General features: G+C 45.1%; 1 protein-coding gene across 1 annotated transcript in view; it reads left to right on the forward strand.

Moving 5' to 3' along the window:
* The first annotated feature begins 2,056 nt into the window (after positions 1-2,056).
* TRAPPC10 (trafficking protein particle complex 10) overlaps positions 2,057-15,684 on the forward strand; it is a 77,307-nt gene continuing 63,679 nt past the window's right edge. The window contains exons 1-2 of the mRNA XM_011954128.1: positions 2,057-2,132; positions 8,416-8,551. Of these exons, the coding sequence (XP_011809518.1) occupies positions 2,119-2,132; positions 8,416-8,551 (150 nt within the window). The 5' untranslated portion in view covers positions 2,057-2,118. The remainder of the gene's footprint in view (positions 2,133-8,415; positions 8,552-15,684) is intronic.

Genomic DNA, 15,684 nt, shown 5'->3' on the forward strand with positions numbered 1-15,684 from the left:
AAGCTTCCGTTTAGCTGGCTTACTTTCCACTTAGCAAAGAATAATGATTTTTATATATTAATCTTGGAACTGTTTAACAAGACAACAGAAATTGGCAAAGTTAAGAAACCAGAGGCTAAAGATTTTCTTCTTTTATTGATTTCTTTCATTTATTTATTTATTTTTGAGATGGAGTTTCGCTCTCGCTGCCCAGGCTGGAGTGCAATGGCGCAGTCTTGGCTCACCTCAACCTCCACCTCCTGGTTCAAGCGATTCTCCTGCCTCAGCCTCCCAAGTAGCTGGGATTACAGGCATGTGCCACCATGCCTGGCTAATTTTGTATTTTTTTAGTAGAGACAAGGTTTCTCCATGTTGGTCACGCTGGTCTCAAACTCCCGACCTCAGGTGATCCACCTGCCTCGGCCTCCCAAAATGCTGGGATTACAGGTGTGAGCCATCACGCCCGACCTCTGATTGATTTCCGAGATGACTACCAAATAAATGAGCAAGATGAAAAGTCATAACTTTGGCCGGGCGCGGTGGCTCAAGCCTGTAATCCCAGCACTTTGGGAGGCCGAGGCGGGCGGATCACAAGGTCAGGAGATCAAGACCATCCTGGCTAACACGGTGAAACCCCGTCTCTACTAAAAATACAAAAAAACTAGCCGGGCGAGGTGGTAGGCGCCTGTAGTCCCAGCTACTCGGGAGGCTGAGGCAGGAGAATGGTGTGAACCTGGGAGGCTTGCAGTGAGCTGAGATCCGGCCACTGCACTCCAGCCTGGGCGACAGAGCAAGACTCTGTCTCAAAAAAAAAAAAAGAAAAGTCATATCAAAATGTAGTAATAGTCCCTTTTTAACCACTGTGTGCCATGCCTTGTTTGAGGTGACTGACGCTTGGTCTCATTTAATCCTTAGCAGAGCTCCTCTGGCCAAGCTCTTCCCATTTTCCCATTGCCCATGTCCCCGTGGCACAGGAAGGTTAAATCGTCTCCCCAGGTGTAGTCAGCTGGTCAGTGATGAAACTGAGATGGGGACTGGGCAGTGAGGTTCCCAGCACCCTGCCCACTCACCGTGCCATCTGCTCAGAAATGTCATTACCCTTCCTCAGTGACTTGACATTATTACATGAGTTTCAGGACGTTTTTTATTTTTAGGCTTTTGATAGCAAAATAAGCAGATGTGTTAATGGCACACATCAATTCCCAATGATTTCTTAAAGATCAATATAAAAGCAATTTGGAAAATGGTTTGCTGAAGTAAAAAGGATCCTCTGAGTATAAGAATTTTAGTCATCTATATTAAAAGGTTCTTTTTTCGCTTAAGTGTAATTCAGTTATCTCATCATTTTATGAGAACAAAATGGATTTTTCATTTACATTAAAGCGAAGATAAAAGAGCTGAATTAACACTGAGCGTGCAGTGTGAAGTCAGCCGCAGCCAGATTCCTGACTCGCATCTGCCACTGTCAGCTCTGTGCTCTGAACACGTTGACCCTCAAAGCTGACTTTCCTCGCCCATGAATGTGGGTCATGTTTGTGCCTTTCCTCCCAGGAGTTATGGGGAGGACAGAATGAGAGGGTGCCTGGCAGGTGCCTTGTGTAATACTTGCACATGGGGAGCCACCTATAAATTTTAGCTTCTTCTGGCATTTGGTTGAACAGTGAGTTGATTTTGGTGAAGTTTTGGTTTCTTTTTCTCCATGGATTTTGGCTGTCTGGGAGAAAGTGGGGGCTATAGAACACAGCAAAGCTGGGTGAGGTGGAGCCGGCTCCGTCTCTCCTTAGCTTTGTGTCCTTGGGGCAAATTCGTCACCTTCTCTGACCCCATTTTCCTCATGAGGAAAATCACACCCACCGCATGGAGGTGTCATGAGGGTTCAGCTGCATCACATCTGTCCATGCTGGGTTTTCCTGAGGCTCGTTCTGTAGAGGCACAGGTACAGAAGAGTCTTGGGATATTGTTTTATTAAACATAAAATTATCTAAAAACATCAATTTATTAAGCTCTGGAGCCCATTTTGCATGTATTCACCTAAAAATATGGTAACTGAATTTCTTTCTTCCCTTCATAGGTGCTGGAGATCAGAATTTATTTACTTCTGTTTATCCAACGCTCTCTCAGCAGCTTCCAAGAGAACCGATGGAATGGAGAAGGTATGTTGTGTATTTTTTGACTGTATCCCTCTCTTCATTTTTTAAAATGAAGTACATGTTTTTAAATAAGTGTATGTTGTTTAAACATTTATGTCAACAAGTGAAGTAGCACAAATTAAAAGCCTCAGTTCTAAAGAAACAGTGACCTCATATAATCTATGGGTCTTATTCTTTATGGAATACGATGGTTTTCTTTTTTTCTTTCTTTCTTTTTTTTTTGAGACAGAGTCTTGTTCTGTCGCCCAGGCTGGAGTACAGTAGCACGATCTTGGCTCACTGCAACCTCCGCCTCCCGAGTTCAAGCAATTCTCCTGCCTCAGCCTCCTGAGTAGCTGGGATTACACGTGTGCGCTACCATACCTGGCTAATTTTTGTACTTTTAGTAGAGACAGGTTTTGCCATGTTGGCCGGACTGGTGTCGAACTCCGGACCTCAACTGACCCGCCCTCCTCAGCCTCCCAAGGTGCTGGGATTATAGGCGTGAGCCACCGTGCCCACACTACAATGGTTTTCTTAACGAGACATTGGAAAGGAGAAACAAGACAATTTTTTTGAGTTAAAGACTCACTTTTATAGGAATGATCTGCGATTCTTCATGGTTAACCAGAACGTCTTAAAGTCACAGGCATTTTGCAAAGGCGACATGTCCTCACTTAGACTCTACTTTAAAGCAGAAGAGGCTGGGCGCGGTGGCTCATGCCTGTAGTCCCAGCACTTTGGGAGGCCGAGGTGGGCGGATCACGAGGTCAGGAGATCGAGACCATCCTGGCTAACACGGTAAAACCCCATCTCTACTAAAAATACAAAAAATTAGCCAGGCGTTGTGGTGGGCGCCTGTAGTCCCCGCTACTCGGGAGGCTGAGGCAGGAGAATGGTGTGAACCCAGGAGGCGGGGCTTGCAGTGAGCTGAGATTGTGCCACTGCACTCCAGCCTGGGCGACAGAGCGAAACTCCATCTCAAAAAAAAAGAAAAAAAAGAAGAAGAACTGGGCTGTATCAGCCGTCCTACAAGACCCTCCCTCCACCCTGGCTCCTGTGCGTTTTCCTTAAGGACAAGAAGGTAAACAGAAAGATGGTGTTTAAAACTTAGGAACGAGGTTAGATCAGCCATCACAGGCTCTGTCGCATGTTTATAGTTAGTCATCTGGTGACATACTCATAGGAAATCACTGGCTGGGAATCCTCTTTTTGGAAAACGTATTTGTGGTAAGACCAGATGTTATTTGTAAAAAATGTTTGGATTTTATCTTGTAACATAGGTAATCTAATTTTAACCAGGGTATATAGAATTTCCTGTTATTTGTGTTTATGTAATTCTGATTCTCACTGCATTATTCCTTTCTGACCACCAGTTTGTGCCTTAGTAACATGAGGGATTAAGGTGGCTTTCTGGAGATGACTTACCAGGTGAATACAGTCTAATTTCTGTGCTGATTATAGTGTCTCACAAGATATGCATTTAGTTGCTAATATTTAATAGAAAGAGTGTACCGAGTGTAAGAGAAAAACTGCTTAACATGTGAGGAGGCCCAGTGCTGTGAAAGAGAGAAAATAGTTTAGCAAATGGAGTAATCTGTAAGGGCATTCTGATAGATAAAGGGAAAAAAAAGTGTGTCCATGAAACAAGATAATTTTGAGAGAAAAATTAAATAGAGAAGTTATATAGGCCCGGTGGTGGCCCACGCCTGTCATCCAAACGCTTTAGGAGGATCAGGTGAGAGGATCGCTTGAGCCCAGGAGTTCAAGACCAGCCTGAGCAACATAGTGAAACCCTGTCTCTGTAAAGAAGAAACAAGATTAGCTGGACGTGGTGGTGCACACCTGTAGTCCTAGCCACTTGGGAGGCTGAGGTGAGAGGATCACTTGAGCCCAGGAGCTGGAGGCTACGGTGAGCTAAGATTGCACCGCTGCCCTCCAGCCTGGGTGACAGAGCAAGACTCTGGCTCAACAATAAACAAATACAAAGAAACGATGTAGATTTAATATTTGTATTCATCGCTTCCCCTTTCTGAAGCTCCACTAAATGGACTACATAAATACTAAACAAATAAATGGACTAAAAAAAAATTGACCAAACAAATGCTAAACAAATAACCCTACATAAAGAACTAAAAAGGCGGACGTACATAAAGACAGAGAAAGGAGGAGGCAGCGGAGGCAGGGGGATGTGGCTCTGTTTTTGGGAGAAAGAGAAACAGGTGGAGGAATTGGGAGAGAAAGCTGAGGAAGTTTGTGTCTTGCGGCTCCATGAGAGGAGGGGAATTTCTGACAAGGGACAGAGTGCCAGATCTTGGAAGGCCTGGGTGAAAATGGGAGTCGGCAGAGGTGTGGACAGGGACACTTAGACCCAGGGTCCCCACTCCTGTCTGGAGTGAAGTGATTGCTGTCATTACCCACCCCTCCACCCCTCAGGAACCTGGAAAGCCTTTCTGTGAACAGAAGAGCTCCAGACCGTTGGATCTGAGGCACTGCAGAAGGCAAGGGAGAAGGGCCGTTGTAAAACCAGCCGGCCTAGGTTCTGAACAGGGCACAGTTCCGCTCTGGGAACCCTGCAGCCAGATCCATGCTTCCTGAGCGAGAGAATAAAGAACTTATCTCAGGAAAATTGTATGGCCCAGGGAAAAGACTACGTTTTTCAGAAACGACTTTGAAATTTGGGAAAGAAATGTGTTACCTTAGGGAAGATACGTCCACCTGAAACCTCAGGATGTGGCTTTATTGGAATAAGGGTCTTCGCAGATATAATTAAGATAATGACTTCAATGTGAGATCATTTTCAATTAGGGTAGATCCTAAATCCAATGACAAGTGTCCTTATAAGAGGCAGAAAAGAAGACACAGGGGGAGAAGACCTTGTGAAGATGGAGGTAGAGATTAGAGTGATGCGGCCATGAGCCAAAGAATGCTGAGGATGCCAGCAGCCACCAGAAGCTGGGAGAGAGGCAAGCAACCTCCCACTGCAGCCAGAGGGAACCAAGCCCACCCACACCTTGATTTCAACTTTCGGGCCTCATGAAATATGCAAGAGTAAGCTAAGCCTCCAGGTTTGTGGTAGTTTGTGACAGCAGCCCTGGAAACTCATGCAGGAAGGCAGGTTGAGAAGGATGGGGTAGGTACTTGCTATAGTTTGAATGTCTCCCCCAAAGATTCTTGCCCTGGAAACTTAATTTCTGCCCTCGTGAGTGGATTAATGTTGCTGTCATGGCAGTGGGCTCCTTATCATGTGGGTGGCTTTGTTATCAAAATGAGCTCTCTGGCTCTGGCTCTTGCCCTGTCACCATGTGATGCCCTCTGCCGTGTTTTGACATAGCGAGAAGGCCCTCACCAGATGTTGGCACCTTGATCTTGGACTTCGCAGCCTCCGGAACTGTGAGCGCAGGAACCTTCTGTTGCTTGTAATTTACCCAACCTGTGATATTCTGTTATAGCAGCGGGAAACAGACCAAGACATGGATGTGTGTGTATTGGTGGGCGGTGAAGGGGAAGAGAGGGAGAGAGAGAAAAGCTTTTCAGTACTCCTTGTATTGAAGTACTTATCTCAGCCCAGCACAGTGGCTCATACCTAGAATCCCAGCACTTTGGGAGGCCAAGGCGGGTGGATCACCTGAGGTTAGGAGTTTAAGACCAGCCTGGCCAACATGGTGAAACCCTGTCTCTTCTAAAACTACAAAATTAGCCGGGCGTGGTGGCACACGTCTGTAATCCCAACTACCTGGAGGCTGAGGCAGGAGAATTGCTTGATCGTGGGATGAGGAGATTGCAGTGAGCCGAGATCACGCCATTGCACTCCAGCCTGGGTGACAAGAGCGAAACTCTGGCTCAAAAAATAAAATAAAACAAAATAAAATAATTACTTTGATAAAAAGTAGAAATTTGAAATTAATTGATTGGATCTAGGAAATGAAAACAATTGAAATAGAGTTTCCCAGATGCACTGAACAGCTGTGTAGCTGAAAATCAAATCAGTGTGCTGGAAGAACTGAGCTTAGAGACTCCGGATACCATTGCGAAAAGCAGGAGCAGGAGAGCATGGAGAAAAAGCTGGCTCCAGAGGATAAATCCAGGAGCTCCAGGATCCACCTGAGGGGCTTTTCAGAAGGAAAGTGGAGGGAACAGAGGACAGGTAACATTTGAAGAATGGCTGTCAAGATTCTCCCAGAAGGGAGTCGGGATACTGCAGGAGCCTAGTGAATGTCAAGCAGAGTGAAGGAAACAAAGCAAACAGAAAATCATGCGAGGGCATCAGAGAGAAACGGAAGAAGAACCAAGTATGCAGTTTCTAACAGAACCACTTACAACACAACATAAAATACGTTTACGACGATGGGCGCCTGTAGTCCCAGCTACTTGGGAGGCTGAGACAGGAGGATGGCATGAACCCGGGAGGCGGAGCTTGCAGTGAGCCAAGATCGCACCACTGCACTCCAGCCTGGGCGACAGAGCGAGACTCCGTCTCAAAAAAAAAAAAAGAAAAAAAAAAATTTACGAGCAGCCTCCCCACAGTCCTGAGGGAAAGTGCCCCAGACCCTAGAATTCTTTATCATTCACAGTGTCGTCAAGAGGGAAGACTGTGTCACAGCTTCCCACTCTGAGGGACTTGCGTGAGCCACAGGTGCTGAGAGGTTTTTCCTCTAGGCCTCCAGGTGGCCCTGTGGGGCCCAGGATGGCCAGGAGTTCTGCTCCATCACTTCTGTGTGCAGAAAACCATGCGTGTCTACCCCAGAGTCCCATTCAGATAACATGTTTATTGCTTGTCATGCTATGGAGATAGGTGTACTAAAGTGAATAAAAATATTTTCAGACATCTATAAGATCAGAAGCCTTGCCACCCTCTGAGTAATTAAAGGATGCATCCCAATATGAAGGCAAATGAACCCAGGGATCCAGGGTGATAGCAGCATCTGCCAGCAACATGACATGTTTTGCTGAAGTTAAGGTGTCACTTTTTAAAACAATTAAAAATCTAAAATTTCAGATGTGTGTGAAGGAGAACAGAGAGAAGGGGGGATAGACTTTAGTCTTTGTAGTAAAACCTTTAGTTACATACTAAGAATTAAAATGTAACCAACGGTAAAATAGAAATAGATGATAAGACTTTCAAACCAGCAGAGAGAAAAGATGGAAAAAGAAAACTTGATTAATCTCCCAAAGGACAAGGAAAAATAGAGCCGGCAAATAGAAAATGCACATACTTGAGCATCAGCATAGTCATGTTAATGATGGTTGGTTTTAAGTTATTAAGCACAGCATCCTTAGATTGGATGAGAAACAAAATTCAGCTGTAACATTCAGAAGAGATGCAGCTGCTAGAAGCGAGAAGTACAGGCATGGCACAGAGATCCATGCAGTGTGGTTCACTGTTAGAAGCATTGTTGGGCCATCACCGAGAGCCTTGGATGAGATGCAGGGGGCATGTGGGGTTTCTTTTTTTTTTTTTTTTAGATGGAGTCTCGCTCTGTTGTCCAGGCTGGAGTCCAGTGGCTGGATCTGAGCTCACTGCAAGCTCCGCCTCCCGAGGTTATGCCATTTTCCTGCCTCAGCCTCCCGAGGAGCTGGGACTACAGGCGCCCGCCACCTTGCCCGGCTAGTTTTTTGTATTTTTTAGTAGAGACGGGGTTTCACCGTGTTAGCCAGGATGGTCTCGATCTCCTGACCTCATGATCTGCCCGTCTCGGCCTCCCAAAGTGCTGGGATTACAGGCTTGAGCCACCGCGCCCGGCCCTACGTGTGGGATTTCTTGATGGATTCCTTCTTCTTGGGTTGAGAATAAAATAGAGGTTTGTACTGCTATTTTATTTGTGCTCTGCAAACAAGAATCTCTTATCTTTTCACCAAATAACTTTGTTTCTTGGATAAAATACAAGTTGTTCCAAAAATACGAATGCAACCCTGAAACTTTCTTAAGTTAAAACTGCACTTTGGACATTTGGGACACACTTTTCTTCTTTTATGGTGACGTAATTATAGATTCCGTTACGCTGAAACCCACTGTTGAGTCTGTAGTGGCCCTGGTTAAATGCAATACGTGCAGAATGTATCACTGTGCCTGTATCCTTGAGGAAAATGAAAGATTTTGTGGAAATGGAGCTTTGACCTGTACATGTGAAGTGTGTTTAAAATAATTCATTGAATGTTTTTGAGCAGAATAGTACAGTTATGATTTGGGGTTAATATATGTGCTCTGAACTCATGGCTGTGATTACATTGTTTGTTGTTCTATTTCCCCTCTTCTGATGAATGTTGTTTAGTTGTTTTCTCAGTGACTTCAAACAATTGTTTACAGGTCCTATGGCCGGGCTCCGAAGATGATTCACCTAGAGTCTAACTTTGTTCAATTCAAAGAGGAGCTGCTGCCCAAAGAAGGAAACAAAGCTCTACTCACGTTTCCCTTCCTCCATGTTTACTGGACAGAGTGCTGTGTGAGTACCAGTGAGGGGAGGAGGACGCGCGGTGGGATAGGGTTGGAAATGTATGAGTCTAGGCTTTGTTGAGGCAGCTGTAATTTTTCAAATTTACCTTTTAACATACTCTGTTGCCCCTTCATTCCTTGGCCACGTGTGGGGCTTGCTGTTGCGTGTTTGCGCCCTCATCTGGCGTGCTGTGTTCACCGTGGCCCCAAGCGCGGTTGTGTGCCCGTGTCTCCAGTCTTGTGAGCTGTCTCACTGTGCCCCATGGCTGCCAGCCTTAGTCTGAGCTGTGTTTGATCATGACTTTCAGCTTTGTTTTCATGACCCCCGTGTTCCCATCATGGCTCTGTTGTCCTTGGTCATCTGTTGTTTCTTCTGCTTGTTTGTGACCCCACGGAGGCCAGGACCGTGCCCTTCCTCCCCGTTGCCGTGCCTGGGCAGGAGGCGCCCTGTGACTCTCCGTGGAACGAGTGGGCCTCAGCCCTGTGGCCGCCACAGCTTTCACTTGTGTTGTCTAGTTGTGTATTCATGAATCCAGAAAGAACCTTCTCATTCTTGACACACTTCTTCTGTTGTGAACTAACAGAAAATTCTGTGAGGCATTTCTTCCTGTATATTTTGACTCAAGTGAAGCAAGATTTAGCAGCATAGAAAGTACATAGATGATTACACACTGTGACATCGTAGCCTAAACCTGAGGCACAGAGGTAGTTGTTAATGAGACAGGAACTGTAAGTCTGCACCTGGTTTCCTCAGACTTCACCTCATACTCCCTTTCTCTGCTGACTTTGCTCTGCCTCCTTTCCCAGGGGCTCCACATGGACGGGGCTTGGTTCCCCAGCAGTGAGTGAGGACACACGTGAGGTGTTTTCCACCAGGGAAGCCTGCTCAAGACTCTGTGCCCGGGGTTTTCACCAGGCTGCTCCATAGGCCCCCTCTGCCTGGTGTGCCCGAGAAGGATGCTGTCCCTGGCCTGCTGTGCCAGCTCTTCTCTGCATAGCCCCTGGTTGTAATGTTGGATTTGATCACTCCTTCCAGGAGTTGTCCGGTGTCTCCCTGGTGTGATCTATCTCTGGGGAGCCGCTGTGAGACCACCTGAGTGTCCCGCCCCTCACCCAGTGGCAGTTCTTTCCTGAGCCAGTCTTGACTAAGGGTGCTGACCTTTCTACCCACCTCTGTCAGCCCATATGCCCTAGGCTGGGGAGCGTCTGCAGGGCCTTCCGTTCAGGCAGTGGTTAAGAGTCAGTCACCTTTACTGATGCTCAGGTTGTCCCAGATTTAGCCATCAAGAGTCACTTCAGACTGGCACCTGTGTTCTTTTGAGCACTTTCTAATCATTTGTGGCATGCCAAGATGTTTTAGGTTCTGGGAGCTCGTTGCCCTTGTGCTGGAATCAGCCGCGTCTCCACAGAGCCCTGGTTCCTCTGGCAGCAGGTGTGCTTGCTGCTGTGGGGGCGTTGCTGCTACTCCACCCTTTTAGCAGACAGAGCTGATAGGAATGTGCCTTAGAAATCACGAACTGGGCCGGGCGCGGTGGCTCACGCTTGTAATCCCCGCACTTTGGGAGGCCAAGGTGGGTGGATCACAAGGTCAGCAGTTTGAGACCAGCCTGGCCAAGATGGTGAAACCCCATCTCTACTAAAAATACAAAAATTAGCTGGGCGTGGTGGCACGTGCCTGTAGTCCCATCTACTCAGGAGGCTGAAGCAGGAGAATTGCTTGAACCCGGGAGGTAGAGGTTGCAGTGAGCTGAGATCGGGCCACTTCACTGTAGCCTGGGAGAGTAAGACTCTGTCTCAAAAGAAAAAAATGAAGAAATCATGAATGGATACTGATGCATCCAATTTTATAACCTGGAGGGCTCTTTCTTGCCTCTCATTTATTTCTGCTCTCACCAACATCAACACATTTCTGTATTTGCTCAGTGCTACAATGTGCATAAGATAGTTTCAGAATTGCTACACCCACGCCACAACTAGGAACAAGCCTACTGAGAACAGCTCCAAATTTGCTTGCAACTAAACTTTTCCTTTTGGACAGTATGTATCATAGTGTTTATGAACGTCTCCCTCAGCTTCATCCTTTTCAGGGTTTTTGTAGTTACTCTTGCATGTTTAATTTAGGTATTTTTGTTGTGATAAAATTAAGTTTATAAATTCCCATATGCAGAACTAACATCTTGATCATGTTGAGACATACTCAAGAGCAAGGGCTGCCTTTCCGTTTGTGCAAGTCTACTTCTGTGTTTTACACTTTGTTAGAGATTTTAAAAAATTCTGTCTCGTCTTTTAAGACAGAGTCTTGTTCTGTCACTCAGGTCACTGCAGCCTCAACCTCCTGGGCTCAAGTAATTCTCCTACCTCAGCCTCTTGAGTAGTTGAGACTACAGGCATGTGCCACCATGCCCAGCTAATTTTTTTGTATTTTTTGTAGAGAGAGGGTTTTGCCATGTTGGACAGGCTGGTCTTGAATTCCTAGGTTCAAGGGATCCACCTGCCTCCACCTCCCAAAGCTCTGGGATTGCAGGTGTGAGCCATGGTGCCTTACAGGGTCTTGCTCTGTCACCCAGGCTGGAGTGCAGTGGTGTGATCTTGGTTCACTGCAGCCTCAGCCCCTCTAAGCTGATGCCATCCTCCCACCTCAGCCTCCCAAGTAGCTGGGACCACGCCTGGCTTTTAAAGTTTTTTTTGGTATTTTTAGTAGAGGCGAGATCTTACCATGTTGCCCAGGCTGATCTCAAACTCCTTGCCTCAAGTGATCCTCCAGCCTCAGTCCCCTGAAGTGATGGGTCTACAGGTGTGAGGCACTGCGCCCGGCCACTATAGTTCCATACTGAACTGTATTTACATTCCTGGTATAAATCACACTTAGTCATAGTATTATTTTCTTAATGTGGTATTGGAGTCTATTGCTTCAATTTTATTTGGGAGTTTTTGCATCTATAATTCACAAGTGGTTGATCGGTAACTTTTGTTTTATGCTCTTTTTATGAGGTTTAGGTATTGATGTTCTACGTAATTCATTAAAAGAATTTGGAAGTTTTTACTTTCTGTTTCTGAAGTAATTTATGTAGCACTGGAGCTGCTTGGTCTGTAAGGTTTGATGGAATTTTGGGAAACTAGCTGGGCCAGGTACTTTTTTGTATCTCTTTGATGAAAATTGGTCTGTTTCAGCCATTTGCTAATTTTGATAAACTATATTTTCTTGGAAATTACGTATTTCAGTTAGGTTGTAAAATTTATTTTCATTGAGGTATATGAAGTGGTCTTCCTTTACTTTTTTTTTTTTTTTCCTGAGATGGAGTTTTGCTCTGCTTGCCCAGGCTGGAGTGCAGTGGTGTGATCCCGGCTCATGGCAACCTCTGCCCCTTGGGTTCAAACGGTTCTGCTGCCTCCCTCTCCCGAGTCGCTGAGACTACAGGCGCGCCACCGCGCCCCGCTAATTTTGTAGTTTAAAGACGGGGCTTCTCCGTGTTGGTCAGGCTGGTCTCAAACTCCTGACCTCAGGTAATCTGCCTGCCTCAGCCTCTCAAAGTTCTGGGATTATAGGTGTCAGCCATCACGCCCAGCTTTTTAGACTTTAAAAACGTGCTGTCAGTAGTTATTTTCCCATCATTATTTATTATTATTTTTATGAGATGGACTCTCGCTCTGTCACCCAGGCTGGAATGCAGTGGCGTATTCTTGACTCACTGCAACCTCTGCCTCCCAGGTCCAAGTGATTCTTTTACCTCAGCCTCCCAGTAGCTGAGGTTACAGGTGCCCGCCACCACGCCCGGCTCACTTTTGTATTTTTAGTAGGGATGTGGTTTCAGCATGTTGACCAGGCTGGTCTCAAACTCCTGACGTCAGGCCATCTCCCAAAGTGCTGGAATTACAGGCATGAACCACGGCGCCCGGCCCCCATCATTATTTCTTATTTTGTATGTTTGTGCTTTCTCTCTTTCTTCCTTGATTAAATTATCTAGTTTGATTTTTTTTTTTCCCTCCAGAGAACCAGGATTTTAATGCATTCATCTGATTTACCGTTAGTCTGTTTTCTACTCAGTTTCTACTTTCATTTTTATTATTTCCTTCTTTTTGTTTTCTCATGGTTTACATTGTTCATTTTCTAGTTTTTGGGAGTTTGAAATGCATTTATTTTCATTCTTAAATTTTTATTGATATAGGTCTTTAAAGTTAGGAATTTTTCTCTGGTTACTACTTTAAATATATCCCATTGTTTTATCATTATTTTTCAGAAATTCTCTATTTTTGATTTGAATTTCCCCTTTCATTAAATAGTTGTTTAACAGAAAGCTTTGGCCGGGCGCGGTGGCTTAAGCCTGTAATCCCAGCACTTTGGGAGGCCGAGGCGGGCGGATCACGAGGTCAGGAGATCGAGACCATCCTGGCTAACACGGTGAAACCCCGTCTCTACCAAAAAATACAAAAAACTAGCCGGGCGAGGTGGCGGGCGCCTGTAGTCCCAGCTCCTCGGGAGGCTGAGGCAGGAGAATGGCGTGAGCCCGGGAGGCGGAGCTTGCAGTGAGCTGAGATTTGGCCACTGCACTCCAGCCTGGGCGACAGAGCGAGACTCCGTCTCAAAAAAAAAAACAAAAGAGCTTTTTAGTTTACAGAAAAAAGATAAAAAATTTTTTGTTTAGAAATTTCTAGCTTTATTGCATTGTGGTCAGAAAGTGTTTATATTTTTGCTTTATAAAACTTATTTTTAAAATTTTATGAATTTGACTATTGTGTGACCGAATAAATGATCAGGTTTTTTGGACATTTCATGTGTGTTTGAGAATGTATTTTCTGTTTCCAGATTATAATGTTAAATGTCCGTAAGACCTGTCTTACTGCTTGTGTTGTTTAGGTCATTTGTATTTTAAATTTTGTCCATTTGACCTGTCTTTAACTGACAGTGGTTTGGTAAAGTCTTCTGTTAGTGGTGTGTTTCTGTTTCTCTTGCATCTCCTGTAGTTTCTGTTTTGTGTAGGTGGTTGATGTATTATTTGGTGCTTAGGTGTTTAAAACTTACAATTTTTATGGAGTGACATATGTCATTTGCAGAATGGCTTCTGGGTAGTGTATCTTGCTTAGGGAGGCCTTGTGTGTCTGAAGGGAACTGATTTTCTTTTAATAATTTTGTAATTAATGTCTTATATTGGGACCTGTATAACTTCAAATTATTTATATATAGTTAGGAGCTGTGGGGGTTGAGGGTCTAATTTTACTGTCTGAATGCATAGCAAATTGGCCTAACACCGTTTCATAATCGTGTGTCTTTTCTCCGCTTACTGGGAATGTCACCTTTATTTTACGCCAACATCCTGTATGCACAATATTCTAGACACTTTGGTTCTGTTGATCATTGTCTATCCTGTGCTAGAATCAGACTTTTAATTATTATGCTTTTTTTTTTTTTTGAGATGGTGTCTTGCCCTTTTCCCAGGCTGGAGTGCAGTGGCTCGATCTTGGCTCACTGCAGCCTTTACCTCCGGGGTTCAAGCGATTCTTCTGTCCCAGTCTCCCAAGTAGCTGGGACTACAGGCGCCCGCCACCACCCCCAGCTAATTTTTATATTATGAGTGGAGACGGCGTTTCACCATATTGGCCAGGCTGGTCTCAAACTCCTGACCTCGTGATCCACCTGCCTCGGCATCCCGAAGTGCTGGGATTGCAGGCCCAAGCCACCACTCCTGGCCTATTATACTTTTATAATATGTACCAATATCTTTCTTTTAAAATAAACCTTGTGGCTGTCTACGTTTTCCCTCCCACATGTGGAGTGTCCACATTTATTTTCTGAAGACGGCTGTAGCAGAATGCCCGTCCCACATGCTCCTCTCTATGTGACAGTGACTCTCCTCTGGTGAAAGGCTGGGCCTGTGTTTCCTCCAGTTGAATCTGGCTGGGCTTCACCCAGACTCACAGTGTGGCAGAAGCAACACTGTGATACTCGAGAGGAAGTCATAAAAGAGAATGTGCCTTCTGCTGGATTCTCTCGGGATGATTATTCTTAGATCCCAGCCGCCATGCTGTGAGGAAACCAAGCAGCCCCATGGGAAGGCCACCCGTAAGTGTTCAGCCTGCCCTAGCTGAGTCCCACTGTGTGTTTTAGCTCCAGCCTCAACATGCCGCTGCCACCAGGTGGAGCAGAGACCTTGGTCCCCAGCAAATCCTCTTGAGGTTGTATATCCATGAGTAAAAGAAAGCTTCACACCACTACAGCTTGGAGTGGCCTGTTACTTAGCAGTAGATAACTGGAGTATCAGTTGGAAAAGAGAAGCGGGGTGGCATTTTGATTGGGATTGCCTTGAATAAGTTACTCATTTGAGAATAATTTTAATCATGAGTCTTCTTGAATCAGGGAGTGTGGTATGTATGTTTTTCCATTCTTTATGACTTTTTTCTGCCCTTATTTTTCATAAAAGTTTTATATTTTTATTGTTAGCTTTAGCTTTTGTGGCCATTTTGAATGAGACTTTTTTCCTTAAAATCACATTCTAATAGAGAGCCTTTTTTCTAAATCTTGATTATTATCTATTTAAAAAAAGGAGTAAGTTGATAGTACTTAGGATTTTAAAGTAAAACTCTTTGTTATGTTGAGTAGGTGCTTTAGGATTTATAGAGTACATCTGTAACTTACTATAATTCTTCCTTCAAGTAATAGTAATTATATTACTTGACGCATGAGAGAAGAGCTTTGTATCATTGACTTCTGTTTTCTCCCTCCCAGCCTTTGTTATTGTCGTCATACATTTTCTATATGTGTTAAAACCCCATACATAGTACATTGTTACTGGTTTTGCCTTAAGCAGTCAGTTATGCCTTGGAGAGATTAAAATAGAAAAATGCCTTTTTTTTTTTTTTTTGAGACGGAGTTTCGCTGTGTTGCCCAGGCTGGAGTGCAGTGGTGCCATCTCAGCTCACTGCAACCTCCGCCTCTTGGGTTCAATTGATTCTCCTGCCTCAGCCTCCCAAGTGGCTGGGATTACAGGCATCCGCCACCACGCCCATCTAACTTTTTGTATTTTTAATAGAGATGGGGTTTCTGCCACGTTGGCCAGGACGTTCTCGAACTCCTGACCGCAGGTGAGCCTCCTGCCTGGGACTCCCTAAAGTGCTGGGATTACAGGTGTGAGCCACTGTGCATATTTA

The sequence above is a fragment of the Colobus angolensis genome, unplaced genomic scaffold (assembly GCF_000951035.1).
Source record: "Colobus angolensis palliatus isolate OR3802 unplaced genomic scaffold, Cang.pa_1.0 Scaffold38, whole genome shotgun sequence".
NCBI lineage: Eukaryota > Metazoa > Chordata > Mammalia > Primates > Cercopithecidae > Colobus > Colobus angolensis.